The sequence below is a fragment of the Hoplias malabaricus genome, chromosome 8 (assembly GCF_029633855.1).
Source record: "Hoplias malabaricus isolate fHopMal1 chromosome 8, fHopMal1.hap1, whole genome shotgun sequence".
Lineage (NCBI taxonomy): Eukaryota > Metazoa > Chordata > Actinopteri > Characiformes > Erythrinidae > Hoplias > Hoplias malabaricus.
The window spans coordinates 6,391,616-6,408,524 of record NC_089807.1 but is presented as its reverse complement, the minus strand read 5'-3'; the positions used below and the strand labels follow the sequence as shown (position 1 = coordinate 6,408,524).

General features: G+C 42.2%; 1 protein-coding gene across 1 annotated transcript in view; it reads left to right on the top strand.

Moving 5' to 3' along the window:
• Positions 1-16,909, top strand: part of atrnl1a (attractin-like 1a) — a 301,564-nt gene that overhangs the window by 93,566 nt on the left and 191,089 nt on the right. Inside the window, exon 21 of the mRNA XM_066679153.1 lies at positions 9,264-9,357. Coding sequence (XP_066535250.1) covers positions 9,264-9,357 — 94 coding nt within the window. The remainder of the gene's footprint in view (positions 1-9,263; positions 9,358-16,909) is intronic.

Below are 16,909 nucleotides of genomic sequence, written 5' to 3'. Positions count from 1 at the left end.
CCTTTACACCTTTATTTGCTACACTTGGGAAAACATGGGAATTTCTTTTCTAATTCATCCGTGAACTTACATTTATGTTTCGGCATAGCTGCTACGGGCGGCACGGTGGCTTAGTGGTGAGCACGTTCGCCTCCCAGCGCTGGGATCTTGGGTTCAAGTCCCATCTGGGTGGAGTTTCCATGTTCTCCCCGTGTCTGCGTGGGTTTCCTCCGGGGGGCTCCGGTTTCCTCCCACAGTCCAAAAACATGGAGGGTAGGTGAATTGGCTTCTGTCTAATAACTGTCCTGGTGTGTGAGTGAATGAGTGTGAGCCCAGATATGGATTGGCACTCTGTCCTGGGTGAAACCCTAGTGCCCGATGCAGTCCTCCAGGTGGACGGTCGTTCCTGGTCGAGAGTACGCTGTGCGCGTTTGCCTGCCGCTTCTCACCAGTGTGTGTGTGGATTGAGTGTTCTGAGCAGTGTGGATTGTAAAGCGTCCTTGGGTGTCTAGAAAGGCGCTATATAAGTGTAAAGATACATGCTCGAGATGAGGGGAGGTACATGAGCTTTGCCTGACGTAAACAAGGACTGCAGACTGACCAATTAAATGTTTACAGAGAAGGTTATCGACCAATAACGGTAGCGCTACAGTCAGACCGTCCAATCAGAAGATTTTAGGCTAATTCTCCACGCCCCCTTCTCACTCAAGCGAACCAATCGGAGTAGAGGAGGGCGGGACTAGTTTGTGAATGAAACGCTTCTCCAAGTTCTATGTAAGTGCCAGAAAAACAAAATCCCAGACGTTTGTGAAATTTCGCCCGGACGTTTTTTTAAGTCTAAAAAAGAGGACATGTCCTGGTAAAAGAGGACGTCTGGTCACCCTAACATATTACACTTAATTGGTCACTGCATTCATTGTGAGTTCCATCAGGAAAAAGTGCTGCAAAGAATGTACATTGTTTTTGAAGATGATGTTGTATCCCGAAGAACGTGTGACTTTTGGTTTAGAGGATTTAAAGATGGTGATGTCTATGCTAGCGATTGTGAACGTAGTGTATTTTTTTTTAGACTTTTTTGACAATGGTCATTTTCAAAACTATGTAGCACTTACCATAAAATGACACAAAAATCACTGAATTTTGCTCTTATTTTTGAATCTAAAGTTTCAAATGACACCGTCTTCACCAAAACACTGGGTTTCTGTGATGTAGATCTTTCTGTTTCGACACTGTATATTTACCGCTCTGTATCTCTGTATAGCTAATAAGACCTACACTCTCACATCTGTAACATCGGCTCAGTTGGTGCAGTTATGGTATAAGCATTAAGCAAGAAATGTCTGTACTGTGTTTAAAAAGCCCTTCCTGTGAATGTATGAATATAAACAAACAGCACTTGTTGATTGTAAGAGTGTATACGCCTATAGAGTGTGTTTTGGATGTCATTTTGGAAGACACTCTTACAGTGCTGTGAAACTTGTATAATTACAGATAAAGATTGAAGTGATCTGTCAGGTATATATTTAATTAAAGAATGTTGCCTAAAACCTGAACTTTCATAGCCGTACAGACATGGGTTTAATTAATAGTGTGCAGGGGCTAATTAGCTAATAACAGCCACTTGATTATTCATACGTTCTCATCATAACTCCACTGAGCAGCAGATGAGAACGCCGATCATACTCAGAAAACAAGCTGAATTATTATATAACTGGAGGAAATAGAATTTTAAAGGGGACACAGCCCCCACCATTTCACACCAGTGAACACTGTGTCTTAATGGAACGTCTGTGATCTTCTGTAGGCAAAATGCTACAAGGACCTAACCTCACATCAGCGTTCTGCCCCTGTCTAAACAGCCCTGTTTGGAACAGTTGTGGTTCCCCCTGACCCGAGCGCACAGCAGTGAGGAGTGAGGAGCAGAAGCCCTGGATTTCATCACTTTTTGCTCGGTTGTCTTCTTTTTTGTGCATTCATATTTTCTCAATGTTTTTTCTTTTGCTATGTTTAAAATTTCCTATGTGCTCTCAGATAAATGTGAGTCCAGCGCTGTGATTGGAGAGCCTCAGATGAGGTGGTGGAACAGTTCAAAAGTCTCTGCACTTGACATCAGAAGCTCTATTTATCGCATATTTTCAGACTTAGGCAGCCCACATAGAAGTGATTTGCTGGTCTTGTTTTATAGTATTTGAGTTGGTGGTCTCCAAATCCCCAAATTAATGTGCGCATGCACTGAAAAAAAAGACTTTTAATAGATTCAGCATTCAGCATACACTGGAAGAATCACTGATTGTTCCGTTCTTTTCACTTATTACGGAGTAAATACAGGTTTAGTGAGTTGTAGTAACTTCAGACGAAGCCTAAAGAGGTTTCCATCCCTAACACAGATGATTTTACTGTGTTTTTACCATGTTCCACTGCAGTTTCTCTCGAGTCTGCTGGACTAATAACTTCTCCGTCGCTCTCCAGACTCTCCGAACTTGCCCGTTCACTGCTGGGTACAAAAGCTGGAATAAAGTGTCAATTAGTCTGCTAATGAGCTGGGAGGCCATGACCTGCTGGAGAACAGGTCGCACAGGGTTCAGCTCATCAGAGACACACACACACAGGCTTTTTCTTCACAGCTCAAACGGACTGGAAAGGCCTTTTCTCTTTTTACTTCCCACTGATGTGTAAAAGGAGATGAGAAAAGATGGTAGCACAGGTTTTTGTATTTTATGTATATTTTATGGAGCTGGACTTGAGTGGAATTTTTAAATTAGGGACAGACGTTTAGAATGAAGGTCGTGAAATGGATGTGTAACTACTGCTTTTTAAAAAGAGAGGGAATACAGTTTGTAGAAAATTTTGAACTCCTGGTAAAATATCACAAGTTAAATATTAAGTAACAATTAAATATTGTAGGACGTCCTCTGTGCACTGAAGTGTGCATTTGTTTGTTCTCTTTAGAAAGTAAAATTTAGTTTAAACACAGTCTACACACACACACACGTTCGTTCTCTATAACTGCATCTCCTCTCGTCCCCCTGTGTTTTTTTTTTTTTCTGAGCTCCGGTTCTGTGTGAGTATCTGGAGTGTTGTGTCCCTTAAGTGCGAGAAGTTGGATTCAGTCGTGTGAGAAATTGTAGTCTCCACGGGGGCCTGCACAGAGACGGAGAAATCAGATTTATATCAAAAGCCAGATCCAGGAGAACGACTGCTCACTTTGTCAGCACAAGGGCCATCCGCGTTCTCTCTTCCCTCCTTTTTTCCTTCTCTGTCTCTCTCACAGGCCCGGCCTAATCACACAGCGGAAAGAGGGCCGTGTTTTGCATTCGATTTAGTGCGAGAAGTAGTTGCAAACAGATTGTGGAAACTCTTTGCCATGTGTTTGTATTTAGGCCTCAGGTGAGGATGGAGTTATAGTTATGTGGTGCTACATATTCCACACTCATTCAAAATTTCTGTAGATCTGGAAGGTATGAGCTCCTCTATTAATATTGCAAATAGATATTGGAACATTGTTGTGAGGTTTTTATTTATTATTATTATTCATTCATTCATTCATTATCTGTAACCCTTATCCAGTCCAGAGTCGCAGTGGGTCCAGATCCTACCTGGAATCATTGGGCACAAGGCGGGAACACACCCTGGAGGGGGCGCCAGTCCTTCACAGGGCAACACACACACATTCACTCACACCTATGGATGCTTTTGAGTTGCCAATCCACCTACCAACATGTGCTTTTAGACTGTGGGAGGAAACCGGAGCACCCGGAGGAAACCCACGCAGACACAGGGAGAACACACCACACTCCTCACAGACAGTCACCCGGAGGAAACCCACGCAGACACAGGGAAAACACACCACACTCCTCACAGACAGTCACCCGGAGGAAACCCACGCAGACACAGGGAGAACACACCACACTCCTCACAGACAGTCACCCGGAGGAAACCCATGCAGACACAGGGAGAACACACCACACTCCTCACAGACAGTCACCCGGAGGAAACCCATGCAGACACAGGGAGAACACACCACACTCCTCACAGACAGTCACCCGGAGGAAACCCTTGCAGACACAGGGAAAACACACCACACTCCTCACAGACAGTCACCCGGAGGAAACCCATGCAGACACAGGGAGAACACACCACACTCCTCACAGACAGTCACCCGGAGGAAACCCTTGCAGACACAGGGAAAACACACCACACTCCTCACAGACAGTCACCCACAGGAAACCCACACAGACACAGGGAGCACACACCACACTCCTCACAGACAGTCACCCGGAGGAAACTCACGCAGACACAGGGAAAACACACCACACTCCTCACAGACAGTCACCCGGAGGAAACCCATGCAGACACAGGGAGAACACACCACACTCCTCACAGACAGTCACCCGGAGTGGGAATCGAACCCACAACCTCCAGGTCCCTGGAGCTGTGTCACTGTGACACTATCTGCTGTGCCACTGTGCCGCCTATTATTATTTTTATTATTATTATTATTATTATTATTATTATTGATGGCACTCACTAAAAATAGTATTGCAGATGTTTCCGCTGTTCTACAGCCCAATGCTGAATGAATTTAATCCTTCCTGGCAGACTCTTGGCATTGGGGATGGTAATATTAAGCTTGTGTGCAGTAGCTCCAAGGCTTTGCATTTCATTTCATTCTTTTCTACTTTAGTCTGAGATCATATGAAAACTGCTAATAACTGCAAACTTGGGACTGAGATGTCACAGTATTAATAAGTGATGTAAACTGTAGAATGAGCCTTTTTTTGTGTATTGTTTTTAAATGTGTGTGTGGGTGTGCTAGGATTCACTCACATTGTGGGGACTTATCCTCCTTTCATTTTACTATTCAGTCTTTCTTTTCCTTTTATCAGTTCTATTCATTCTTTTCTATAGAGATTATACAAACCTGAGTGTGCACATGTAAGCATCTGTGTTCACTGTTGGTGCATGTTAAAAAAGTCATTCATTATAAGAGGCAAGTGCCTCCAAAATTGCTTTAGAGAAAAATAAAACAGTTAAATTAAAAGCAACAATAGAATCATAAGAGGTGTCCAAATCCTTAGGATGTATAGCAAAAGGAGTTGCAAGAGTGATGATACAAAGGCACAGAACAGGGTTTTGGGGTGGTGCGGTGGTGCAGCAGGTAGTGTTGCAGGTTGTGGGTTCTAGTCCCGCTCCGGGTGACTGCCTGTGAGAAGTGTGGTGTGTTCTCCCTGTGTCTGCGTGGGTTTCCTCCGGGTGACTGTCTGTGAGGAGTGTGGTGTGTTCTCCCTGTGTCTGCGTGGGTTTCCTCCGGGTGACTGTCTGTGAGGAGTGTGGTGTGTTCTCCCTGTGTCTGCGTGGGTTTCCTCCGGGTGACTGTCTGTGAGGAGTGTGGTGTGTTCTCCCTGTGTCTGCGTGGGTTTCCTCCAGGTGACTGTCTGTGAGGAGTGTGGTGTGTTCTCCCTGTGTCTGCGTGGGTTTCCTCCGGGTGACTGTCTGTGAGGAGTGTGGTGTGTTCTCACTGTGTCTGCGTGGGTTTCCTCCGGGTAACTGTCTGTGAGGAGTGTGCTGTGTTCTCCCTGTGTCTGCGTGGGTTTCCTCCGGGTGACTGTCTGTGAGGAGTGTGGTGTGTTCTCCCTGTGTCTGCGTGGGTTTCCTCCGGGTGCTCCTGTTTCCTCCCACGGTCCAAAAACACTCATTGGTAGGTGAATTGGTGATTCAAAAAGTGTCCGTAGGTGTGAATGTGTGAGTAAATGTGTCTGTGTTGCCCTGTGATTTACTGGCGCATCCTCCAGGGTGTATTCCTTCTTTGTTTTTTGCTTTTACTATTGGCTGTGTGTGTGTGTGTGTGTGTGTGTGTGCTAGGTTACTGTCTCATTATAGGGATTGTTAATCCCCACAGATGTTAGGGTAAGGGTTAGGGTCTGGTCAGGGTTAAGGTTATGGTAAGTTAGGGTTATGTTGCTAGTAGTTGTGGTTAAGGTTAAGGACTAGGATTAGGGTTAGAATTAGTGTAAGTGATAAGCTATTAGTAGTTATTGTTAAGGTTAGGCCAAATAATACATGTCAAATTAATGTCCCCACAACGGATGAGCAATTGTGTGTGTGTGTGTGTGTGTGTGTAGTCCCTATTGCCCATAGCTGTGTGTGTGTGTAAATGCTGAAGCAGCAGCTCCTTGCTGTGCTGCTCCTTCCCCATTATGTGAGTGCATTTTACACATCATAATTTAACCATAAATCTTCATATACACATGGCATCCATGAGGAGCTGCGCCTTTGGAATGATGCATTCCCCACCACTTACCTACACACCCAGACACACACACACACATATCTCCTATAGAGTTAAGCATGTGTGCGTTCAAGCTCATAGCGTATGTGAAAACTGTCCAGAAGATGTGTGACTCTCTTTGGACGCACTGCGCTGGAGCACACTGGAGCTCAGATGGTGTTTATTTGTTGAGTGTGTTCTGCAGAACTGTGCCTGGAGAGTGAGAAGCAGAATGTAAGTGCTGATATTTCTAATCAAGGCATCTAGGGAACAGTTCAGTAAAATGTAAACAGCTGTCTTGTCCTGTATCCTTAAAAAATCATATCATCAAATCAAACCAAATTTATTTGTACAGCGCTTTCTACAGCGGATGTTGTCACAAAGCAGCTTCACAGAATTCCAGTAAAGACAGAAGTCTTAACATGAGATAAAACCCTCAGGAGAGCAAGCCAGGGGTGACAGTGGCAAGGAAAATCTCCCTCAGAGCTGAGGAAGAAACCTGGGGAAGAACCAAGGCTCACACAGCAGGGACCTATCCTCCTCTGGTCAATCTACCTACAAATACAGGTCTGCTGTTACGCTCATGTGTACTGATACAATCACAGTATAATGTAAGCAATAATGATGATGATGATGATATTATTATTACTCTTATTAATAATATTAGTAGAAATAATAGTTAGGAGTCCATGAAAACTTCAGTGTAGTAGCTCCAAGGCAAGTGGCAGTAGCTGGTCGACAGTCATCCAATCAGTGTCCAGCCGGACAGGTGTGTGGTCATCCACTTGGAAAAAGGTAAAGGGATGGAATTAGTTGTGATCTGTTTGGGTGAATGTAAAGCAGAAAATATGAACATTTCCAGAGTGTGGCTAATGATTCCGGCAGATCTGACTACAACAGCTTTAACTAAAGGGAGAGGAACCAGAAGGACACACAGAGGCGGGAGCTTCCTGAAACACTGTCATCCCTCCGCTCCACCGTCAACAAACCTGAGTGAACTCGTGAAGCGACGGACGACACCAGCGTCTCAGTTTACTATAATTCCCTATGTCCATGGACCCCCCGGATCTGTTGCCTTTATCCATGGGGCAGCATTAACTACCAAAAGAGTAAACTAAACAAATGAGTTTTTAGCTAAGAATTTGATTGAAGATTGAAGATTGTGACTGTGTCTCAAACATTTTCTAGAAGTTCATTCCAGAGTTGGGGAGCTTTATAAGAAAAAAAGACTGAATCAGCTTCTGAGCTCATTCTACAAGTACAAATCTCAAAAAAAAAGTGCCTTGGTACATCAAGCTAAAGGGATGTATTCTTTTGCAAATTGCACATCTATAAATGCCCCGTTAATGTATACTGATATGCAATTTAAGTCTGAATTTTTAACACCACTGCCTGATCAATTGGTGATGACTAATGGTTAGAGACAAAAAATGGGTGTTAAAAATAAAAGGACATTAAAAATGAGACCTGACCAGCTGGGTCTGGGTAAACAGTGACTAATTGCCCTTTAAAGGAACAGGACTGTTTAGACAGGGGAGAAAAATGCTGTTGTTGTGTTTGATCCTTGTGGTATTTTGACCACAGCAGGACACAGGTGTTACATTAAGACACAGGAACTGTGTTCACATGTGGAAAGGGGTTAGAAGGGGTTATGTCCGCTTTGAGCAGTCAGATGTTGCTCCTTTGCCCAAACCTCATCTCCTATGTGAACTGTTTGTGGTTTTTACTGTACCATACTGTTTCTATAGCAGTGTTTGTGTCAGTGATGATCTGAGCCTCTGTTAGAACAGACCACAGGGTTTCATGTTGTGTTGAGCTGTTTAATATAATTAGAACTTGTCTAAAGTCACCCCAGTACAGCAGCTTCTGTAATCTGGCAAAACACAACAGTACATTCTGTAATTTGATCTGATTGTGCATATGATAGATTCCTCTATTCCTGGCCTGGGAGAAAGAGTGAGTGCAGGCCACTGTGAGTGAAACATGAGCAGATAGATCTGCCTTTTAGCAACAAGGCCTCAAGACATTGTGTCCTTTTACTCTCTCTATGCCAGTCTCTATGCTTCTCTCTCTCTCTCTTTGAAAGCCTCATCTGCATCAATGTGAATGTCCACAGTGGTCTGGACATTTTGCAGAGCCTTGAGGGCCACTGTGGCTCTTAAACTGGATGTTTTTTGTGAGCTACAGTGGCCCTTGAAGCTCTGTTAGACAATTGCGTGAGTTCATAGGCTTTAAAGGAAAACAATTTTTTTTGGTGACTTGAACCTGCACTTTCTTGCATAATTACAATTTATTTTAAAACAATTTAATACTGTAATCTCATACTTATTAAAAGTAATAAAGAGCAAATGTTTACCTCCTAAGAGTTAGTGTCGCACAAAGGAAGCTGCACAGCAGATTTAGTTCAGGATGAGCGGGTAAACTAAAGTGCCCCGCAGCTGTCAGTTCTCTGTAATGAAGGGAAAGGCCTGGTGTTTTGTTGTTGTCCTCTTGCCACACCTCGCTGATGCTAATCTCCTTAATGGGCTCAGACTCCAGAGTAATGCATCCCCACAACTCCTGCCCTCTGCCAAGCTGTGGAACACTCAGATTAGTGTCTGATCACCTCTAATGAGGACTGCATCAGAGATGAGGAAGAGGAGAACTCAGCCCAGGGATGAAGCCCTGTCCTGCTAGTCGTCATAATCACCTGCTCACTTGCTAACTCTGCCCAGCTTGTTTATGGATAACAAATCATCTAATATTTTGACTTATTCCTCCTAATTAGCTGTCCTTGCATGGGTTCTTGTTCACTTGTTGTGTTGATGTGTCTTTTATTCTGTTGTTAACATGAGCATTATTTCAAGACATCATTGGAAAAAATGTTCTTCATGGTGTGCCTAGTGTACTTAAAGTTTAAATAATTAAACATATAATCATTTCACAATCTCTCCTCTCTCTCTCTCTCTCTCTCTCTCTCTCTCTCTCTCTCTCTCTCTCTCTCTCTCTCTCTCTCTCTCTCTCTCTCTCCTCACAGCCTGCAGATGCAATGGCCATTCTAACTCATGCCATGTGACATCTGGCCAGTGCTTCTGCACCACAAAAGGAGTGAAAGGAGATCAGTGCCAACTGTGAGTGTACCTATATTACTCCTAAGCATTAATTTTTGTGACCTCACAATCACTTTAACATCACTATTTAATCCATGTGCGACAAAAAAGCAAACAAATAAACATAAACATACAACAATAATGAAGCAAAAAGTGTATATACTGAAGAAAACACTATGTCACTCATTGCTCTTTGCTGTGGTGTACAAAATAGTTACTATGGTGATGCCAGTTTGTTGAGTGTGGAGGTCTGCATTCGCTTCACTTATATATATATATATATATATATAGATTATATATTATTAAAGATATATATAGATTTAAAAAGCTATTAATCTGAGCAGTGTCACGCACTCGTCCTGTCATGTCTGTTTTCCCTGCCATGTGCTCTCTCAGCACATGGCTCTCTTTGTTGTTGTCCTTGTCTCCGCCCATGTCCCACCTTTTTTCCCGCCTTCTTGTCCGCCATCCTCGTTATCTGTTTCAGGTGTGTCTCGTCTGTTCATGTATTTAAGCTCCCTTGTGTCACTTCTGTGCATCGGTCATTCACTCCAAGTCAAGTCGTTTTGTTTCCTAGTCATGTCGGTTTGTGTCTTTCTCATTCCTTATCATGTCGTTTCGTTTCTCTCCCCAAGTCATGTTGGTTCTTTTCCATTGTTGCCGTGTCATGTTTCCCAGTCTGGTCTGTCTGTCTCAGTCGTTTCCTGTGTCATGTTATTAAGTCTGTCTATTGTGTTTTCTCTAGCCCTCTGTGTTAAGTGTCATATTTAGCTCTGTGTTTAGGTTTAGCTTTAGCTCTCTGTGTTACTTAGCGTTCTACGTATTTGTGAAAAATCCCTGTCTAGGTCTCTGTTTAGTATCTCTGTCAAGGTCTTTAGTCTGTCTGTCTTTCATGTTTGCTTTAGTTCTCCGTTTTAGGTTTAGTCTGTCTAGTTCTTTGTATTTAAGTTTAGTCTGCTTACCTCTCTGTGTCTGTCTCTGTTAGCTCCCTGTATGTTATCTTTCTGTTAAAGTTTCTTTGTTTTGTTAAATTAAAGTATCTGTGTTTTAGCAAGTGTGTCCATCTCCGTCAGTCCCCTCCGTCAGTCCCCTCCATTAATTGTGACAAGCAGTAAGTGTTTATTTGCTAAAAAACAAACAAACAACAAAACATTAGAATAAAACCTAATAACATTATTCCAGTGATACTCTGTGTGTGAATGTGTTTATTTAACTTTTTCCAAATCTCTCCTTGTGGAGTCCGTATTATTTGAGGCCCGTATTGAGGTACAGACAGTGTAAATTTACCTTTAATAGTACAGCAGTAGTTTAAAGTCCAGTTTTGTTCCCTAGAGGGACATTACAAACTCTTCTCCAGTAGCAGGGGTGAATATTCATAAGATTTAATTACAGATCTGTGTAAGATAAAAAGAACACGGCATAGGTCCTGGATGTTAAATTGAGTCTATGAATCAACACAACTTTAAGGAGCAATCTGTATTATATTTATGGTACTCAGTAATAAAATGTCCAGTGTGTGCTAAGTTGAAGCACTGGCATGCATGAGAACAGTGCTGAAGCATATATATTGTCTTTGAGAAGAGCCCAGTCCAGAGCTGAGCTCTTTTCATATCCCACACTCTGTCCATTACAGTTCTAACCCACCGGGTTGAACACATAAACAGGGAATATGCTAGATTGTACAAGAGTCAAAAAGCAAAACAGCAAAACTACAAAACAGCTGCAGAATTTTCTAATGTTCTTGTGAACAGGTAACAGCAAAACATTATATATATATATATATATATATATATATATATATATATATATATATATATATATATATATATATATAGAGAGAGAGAGAGAGAGAGAGAGAGAGAGAGAGATTAATATGCTTCTTTGTGTGGGTTTTAAACAAATTAAGGTGTAAGGATTGTGTAAATAGGAATATTCACCTATTTAAGGTGGAACGGAGAATTTAAACTGGCTAGGGTAAGTAGATGTTTTAGAGACATGATGTACACATGGTTGTGTGTTTTAACAGATGGGGAATAAAAATTATTTCAAAAGCAGGTTTTGTTCATAAACCCTGGTGCTATCTTTAGCTTTGCATAGCCTTCTATTTAATGTGGAACAGACAGTGGTGGACAGTAATGAAGTAAATGTAATCTGTTACTGTACTTAAATACTTTATGAATCTGTACTTTACTGAAGTATTTGAGTTTTAGGGTGACTTTTTACTTTTACTCCATTACATTATGAAAGTTTGCCATTACTTTTTGGGTTGTGTGCTCATATCATGAACAAATCTCCCTGCTTTGCACAGCTCTCCATGTGACACACAGCAACTCCGTTGCTAGGAGACGAAGAAACACAGCAGCCACGCTAAAACAAGTGAAAATATTTCTCTGCCTTAAACCAATAAACCAAAGGCAGGCTTTGTTTTTATCAAGTATTTTGTGAATGTTAGACGGCTAGTAATCACTTTAAAACCATTATAAATTAACAAAATGATTAGACTGTTTTGTATTTGAGTCAGTAACTACTATTCGTTCATATACACAGTTTGCGGATCTGTAGCTAGATGTCACAAGTCACTCATAGAGGGTGAGAGTCAGTTGGAGAATTATTGAACGCAACACATGAAGCGAAGTCAAAACCAGAAGGAAAATTCCAAAACCCAAAAATCTGAGTTTCATAGATGAGTGACATTTCTGGAGTTTATAGATGAGTTACATTTCTGGAGACGTGCACCTCAGGCCATGCTGCCTATGGCATAGGTCCATCACAGAAGTGACCTCTGTTGGTTTGGAGGGGCAGCACCTAGGGTGTATGTAATATTTGATATAACATAATTCATAGTGTTTAATCTTTGGCCATTTCTGCTGTATTCAGAGTCTAATGAATGACAATCTATTAAAAGCCTGGGGAACCAAGAGTGATACTAAAGTCTTTTCACCTACAATGTGTTAAACATGAGTCTCGTTACAAAAGTGATGATAGGAGATTAGAGGCGTAATATATCATGGTATTTTTACTTTCAATGCTTAAGTACATTTGAAGGTAAATACATTTGTACTTTTACTCTACAAAGATGACTTCTACTTTTACTGGAGCAATATTTTACCTTGACTATCTGTGATTTTACTCAAGTACATGGTTTGTGTACTTTGTCCACCACTGGGAACAGAATATTCAAGCAAGGAGCTGGCAGACAACATCAATAAGTATTGGCAATTTCAGTTTTGCCTTTCTCTTAAGTAGGTGGTTTAGAGATGTGATGTGTTTCAAAAGCTAGCCCTATCTTTAGCTCTTATGGTGCAACAAACTCTCACACCCTGGCACTTTCTTGTTTGTTTTCCCCTTCCATGTGGCTCTGTCTGTTTGTTGTTTTTCCTATCTCCACCCTCGTTTCACCTTTGCTCCGCCTACTGGTCATTTTCCTTTGTTATCTGTGTCAGGTGTCTCTTGTTTAGTTTGTTTATTTAAGCCCTCTTCCCTCACTTCCTGGTATCGGTCATTGTGTTTGTTTTGTCGTTTGTTATGTTATATTTTCGTCCTCGTTCTTGCTCGTCTCTCTTACTCCTTTCTTACCCCATTCGTGTAGTGTTATTTCGTATTGTTGAGCTTGCCCTGTTTCCTGTCATGTTAATTTGTATTTCTCGTCTAGTTCGATTGTTTTGTTATTTCATTATTAAACGGTCTGTGTTGTAGCGAGTGTGTCCGCTCCTCACATAAAACTACTCCTCACTTCCCCGTGACACAAACAGTTCGAGAAGCTGGCAAATGGCGGCAATAAACTCGTAAACAGGCACATAGACTATTAAACAGACCCATATTTGGTGGAACTAAATGTTTGAATACAGAAAATGTGAATAAAAAGGAAAGAGCTGCCTCCTAACATGACATTTATGGTTGAAGGGAAAATTGATAGGTAAAGTAAAACCAGCGTCATCTAGTCAAAATGTTTGTGGTGGATTTGGACAGTAAAGACTTGCAAATGGCACACTCTTTTTAGCTGTTACAGTCCAAGGTTTTAAAACACCTCTTGCGCTCGTTTGTTCATATTCAATTTTCCTCAGACGGGCAACCTGGTCGAGCTTCTCATCTGGGGACGAGGGGGAGGAGGCAGAGAGTTCTCACCACAGTTTTAAATCAGTATTGTTGTTTTAAACACATGATATCAGTATAACAGGTTCATATTGAATATGGTACAATTGTGTTTCCTAACTAAAGTACTGAATATGTACCCCGAGGGCACCATCACAGTGACAGCAAAGGTACCATCAGAGTTCACTAGTGTGTTACAAGGCACTGTGATTCCCATGGTTGTTGCTAGGATGTTCCTCAGTGGTAGATTGTTACTAGATGTTTCCTGTGGTGTTTCAAATTGGTTGCCTGGGTGTTGCTCAGTGTGTTACAAGGTGCCTCCTGTGATTTAAAGTGACTGCAAGTGTGTTGCTAGGGTGTTGCTATGGGGTGGGGGTTGGCAATATGTTCTCTACACATAAGACCTCCAGCACACTTCACACACACACACTCAAATTACACAATCACAAAAATCAGCGCAAAAATAAAGAACAAAACTTCAATCACAAAACTGAAGCTTACAAACCAATTTTAATGAACCCATTGCACCTGTGGGTCCTCATTTTGAGCAGCGTTATCACATCCAATGGTCAAGTCCTGCCTTCTAGGGCTCTGTCGACAGTTCTTTCAGTGTGAAATGTGGTGCAGACTACGTTGAGTGACCATCTTTGAAGCACCTGCACATTAATTTTAATAGGCATCTGTGTTGTGCAGTGTCAGCGCACTTAAATCCACAGAGGCAGATTATCAGAGACTTAAACTACACTGTTGAGCCTCACACTATACACACACACACACACACACACACACAGAGAGAGAAAGAGAGAGAGAGAGAGAGAGAGAGAGCATAGCTGGCTGCAGTGGACTGGTAATACCCCTATAATACCCTTAAGAGACAAGTTGTTGTCCCATAAAGACAAGACTGTACTGCAGTGTGTGTGTGTGTGTGTGTGTGTGTGTGTATGTGTGTCTACTGCACTGCCATTGGCGCTGATTACGTGACAAGTAGTAATGAGCTCCCCAGGACTTTAGAAAGCTTTCTGAAATCACCATCACACTTGTGAAATTGTTCTCTCTCTCTCTCTCTCTCTCTCGCTCTTTTTTTCCCTGTTCTTGCATGGCCCTTGATTCACTCACTGAAACTCTTAATAAAAGGCTTCTCAGAAACTCCAGTCTTTCATAAACAAGGCCAAAACACACTCCACACTGTTGTAACTCTAGGACAAACACATGCGCTTGTCCCTGGATCACGTTTGTTTTCTGCATGGAAATAGCGTGTTAGACTTCAAAGTGCATGGCTGATATGGTGGGCCTGCAGTTTGTTTGTCATCAAAGCACTTACACACGCTTTCAGAAAAAAAAGAGCATGTATTTAGCCGGATTCACCCAATCCACAGTTTACAGCCTTCAAACACTCCTTAAGATTTCTGAACAAAGCACTCATTCTCAGTGCTCATTCTCAAAAACAAATCATTGTTTCAGAAGGAAAACATTTATGTTAAATGTCTTATTTTTTGTTGCTGGAACAAAACCATCTAAATTTCTGACTATTTTCGATAGTTATGAAAGCACTAACCTCTCATTTACATCATTTCAGGAAGAAGGAAATGAATTGGTCTACAGTTAATTATATTCAATATTGTATTGCCTTTTCACCAGAGAAAGCAAAGATGTTCTAGTTATTCACTGGAACTGAAAAGAATAACAAACAAAAAAAGAATTTAAATAAATAAGGTTTTCATTGTTGTTTTCTTATTTCACTGATATTACATGTTTAAACATTGCAATTAAACGATATTTTGAGGCTTCTACAGGAGCTCACCAGCATTTTGCCTGCTTGAACCACAGTGAATTACATATTCATTCTGTAAAAAGAACAGGATAAACATATCAAAATATATAAAATATTTATATCAAAATTGCAGTTGGGCGCCACAGTGCTGCAGCAGGTAGTGTCCTGGAGGTTGTGGGTTAAAGTCCTGCTCCGGATGACTGTCTGTGAGGTGTGTGGTGTGTTCTCCCAGTGTCTGCGTGGGTTTCCTCTATGTGACTGTCTGTGAGGAGTGTGGTGTGTTCTCTCTGTGTCTGTGTGGGTTTCCTCCGGGTGACTGTCTGTGAGGAGTGTGGTGAGTTCTCCCTGTGTCCGCGTGGGTTTCCTCCGGGTGACTGTCTGTGAGGAGTGTGGTGTGTTCTCCCTGTGTCTGCGTGGGTTTCCTCCGAGTGACTGTCTGTGAGGAGTGAGGTGTGTTCTCCCTGTGTCTGCATGGGTTTCCTCTGAGTGACTGTCTGTGAGGAGTGTGGTGTGCTCTCCCTGTGTCCGCGTGGGTTTCCTCCAGGTGACTGTGTGAGGAGTGTGGTGTGTTCTCCCTGTGTCTGCGTGGGTTTCCTCCGGGTGACTGTCTGTGAGGAGTGAGGTGTGTTCTCCCTGTGTCTGCGTGGGTTTCCTCCGGGTGACTGTCTGTGAGGAGTGTGGTGTGTTCTCCCTGTGTCTGCGTGGGTTTCCTCCGGGTGACTGTCTGTGAGGAGTGTGGTGTGTTCTCCCTGTGTCTGCGTGGGTTTCCTCCGGGTGACTGTCTGTGAGGAGTGTGGTGTGTTCTCCCTGTGTCTGCGTGGGTTTCCTCCGGGTGCTCCTGTTTCCTTTCACGGTCCAAAAACACACGTTTGCAGGTGGATTGGTGACTCAAAAAACAATTTTCATAATTGTGAGTGAATATATGTGTGTGTGTTGTCCAGTGAAGGACTGGCGCCCCCTCCAGGGTGTGTTCCTGCCTTGCGACCAGTGATTCCAGGTAGGCTGGACCCACTACGACCCTGAACTGGATAAGCGGTTATAGACAATGAATGAATGAATTAATTAATTAATGAAAATTCCAGTTTTCAAGTCTAGCCTGCATTAAGAAGAACAGTGTCTTAACAGGGACACATTCAGAGCTCTTACTCATGCACAAACTGTGAAATAAAACAACACAGTCAGTTTTCTGTGATCTGCCTAACATGAGATGATTTTCTGCCGCATCTTACATAAAGAGTAAGCACTTCACCATTGTCATCCTGGTCATTTTGAACATGGCTGTTTGGACAGGGTAAGAAAAGTGTTGTATTGTTTGATACCTTTGGTATTTTGACCAAAGCAGGTCACAGACATTTGTGGCTAAGAATTAAAACCAGTTCTGCTTGGTCTTTGTAATAATAGTAAGCCTGGTCTTTCATTTATAGAAAATCATTACAATTAGATAATTTCCCCAAAAGGTTAAGCCCTGGTAAGGAAAGTGTAGTACAAAAGGCTGCTGGTTGGCTGGGCTAGTGTAAGTGGACTTGAATTGAACTAATCATGGCTTTGATTTGTACTGAAAGCCTTGGGCATTATTTCAGCGACCCCTTAGAGATTTTTCTTTTTACCGCTCTCTGACAGGTCCATCTGACCCGACACATTTCACTCCCTAATCTTTCGGCTTTCATTCATTCTCCCCAGTCAAAAGACGCTGTGATGGTTCTCTCTGTT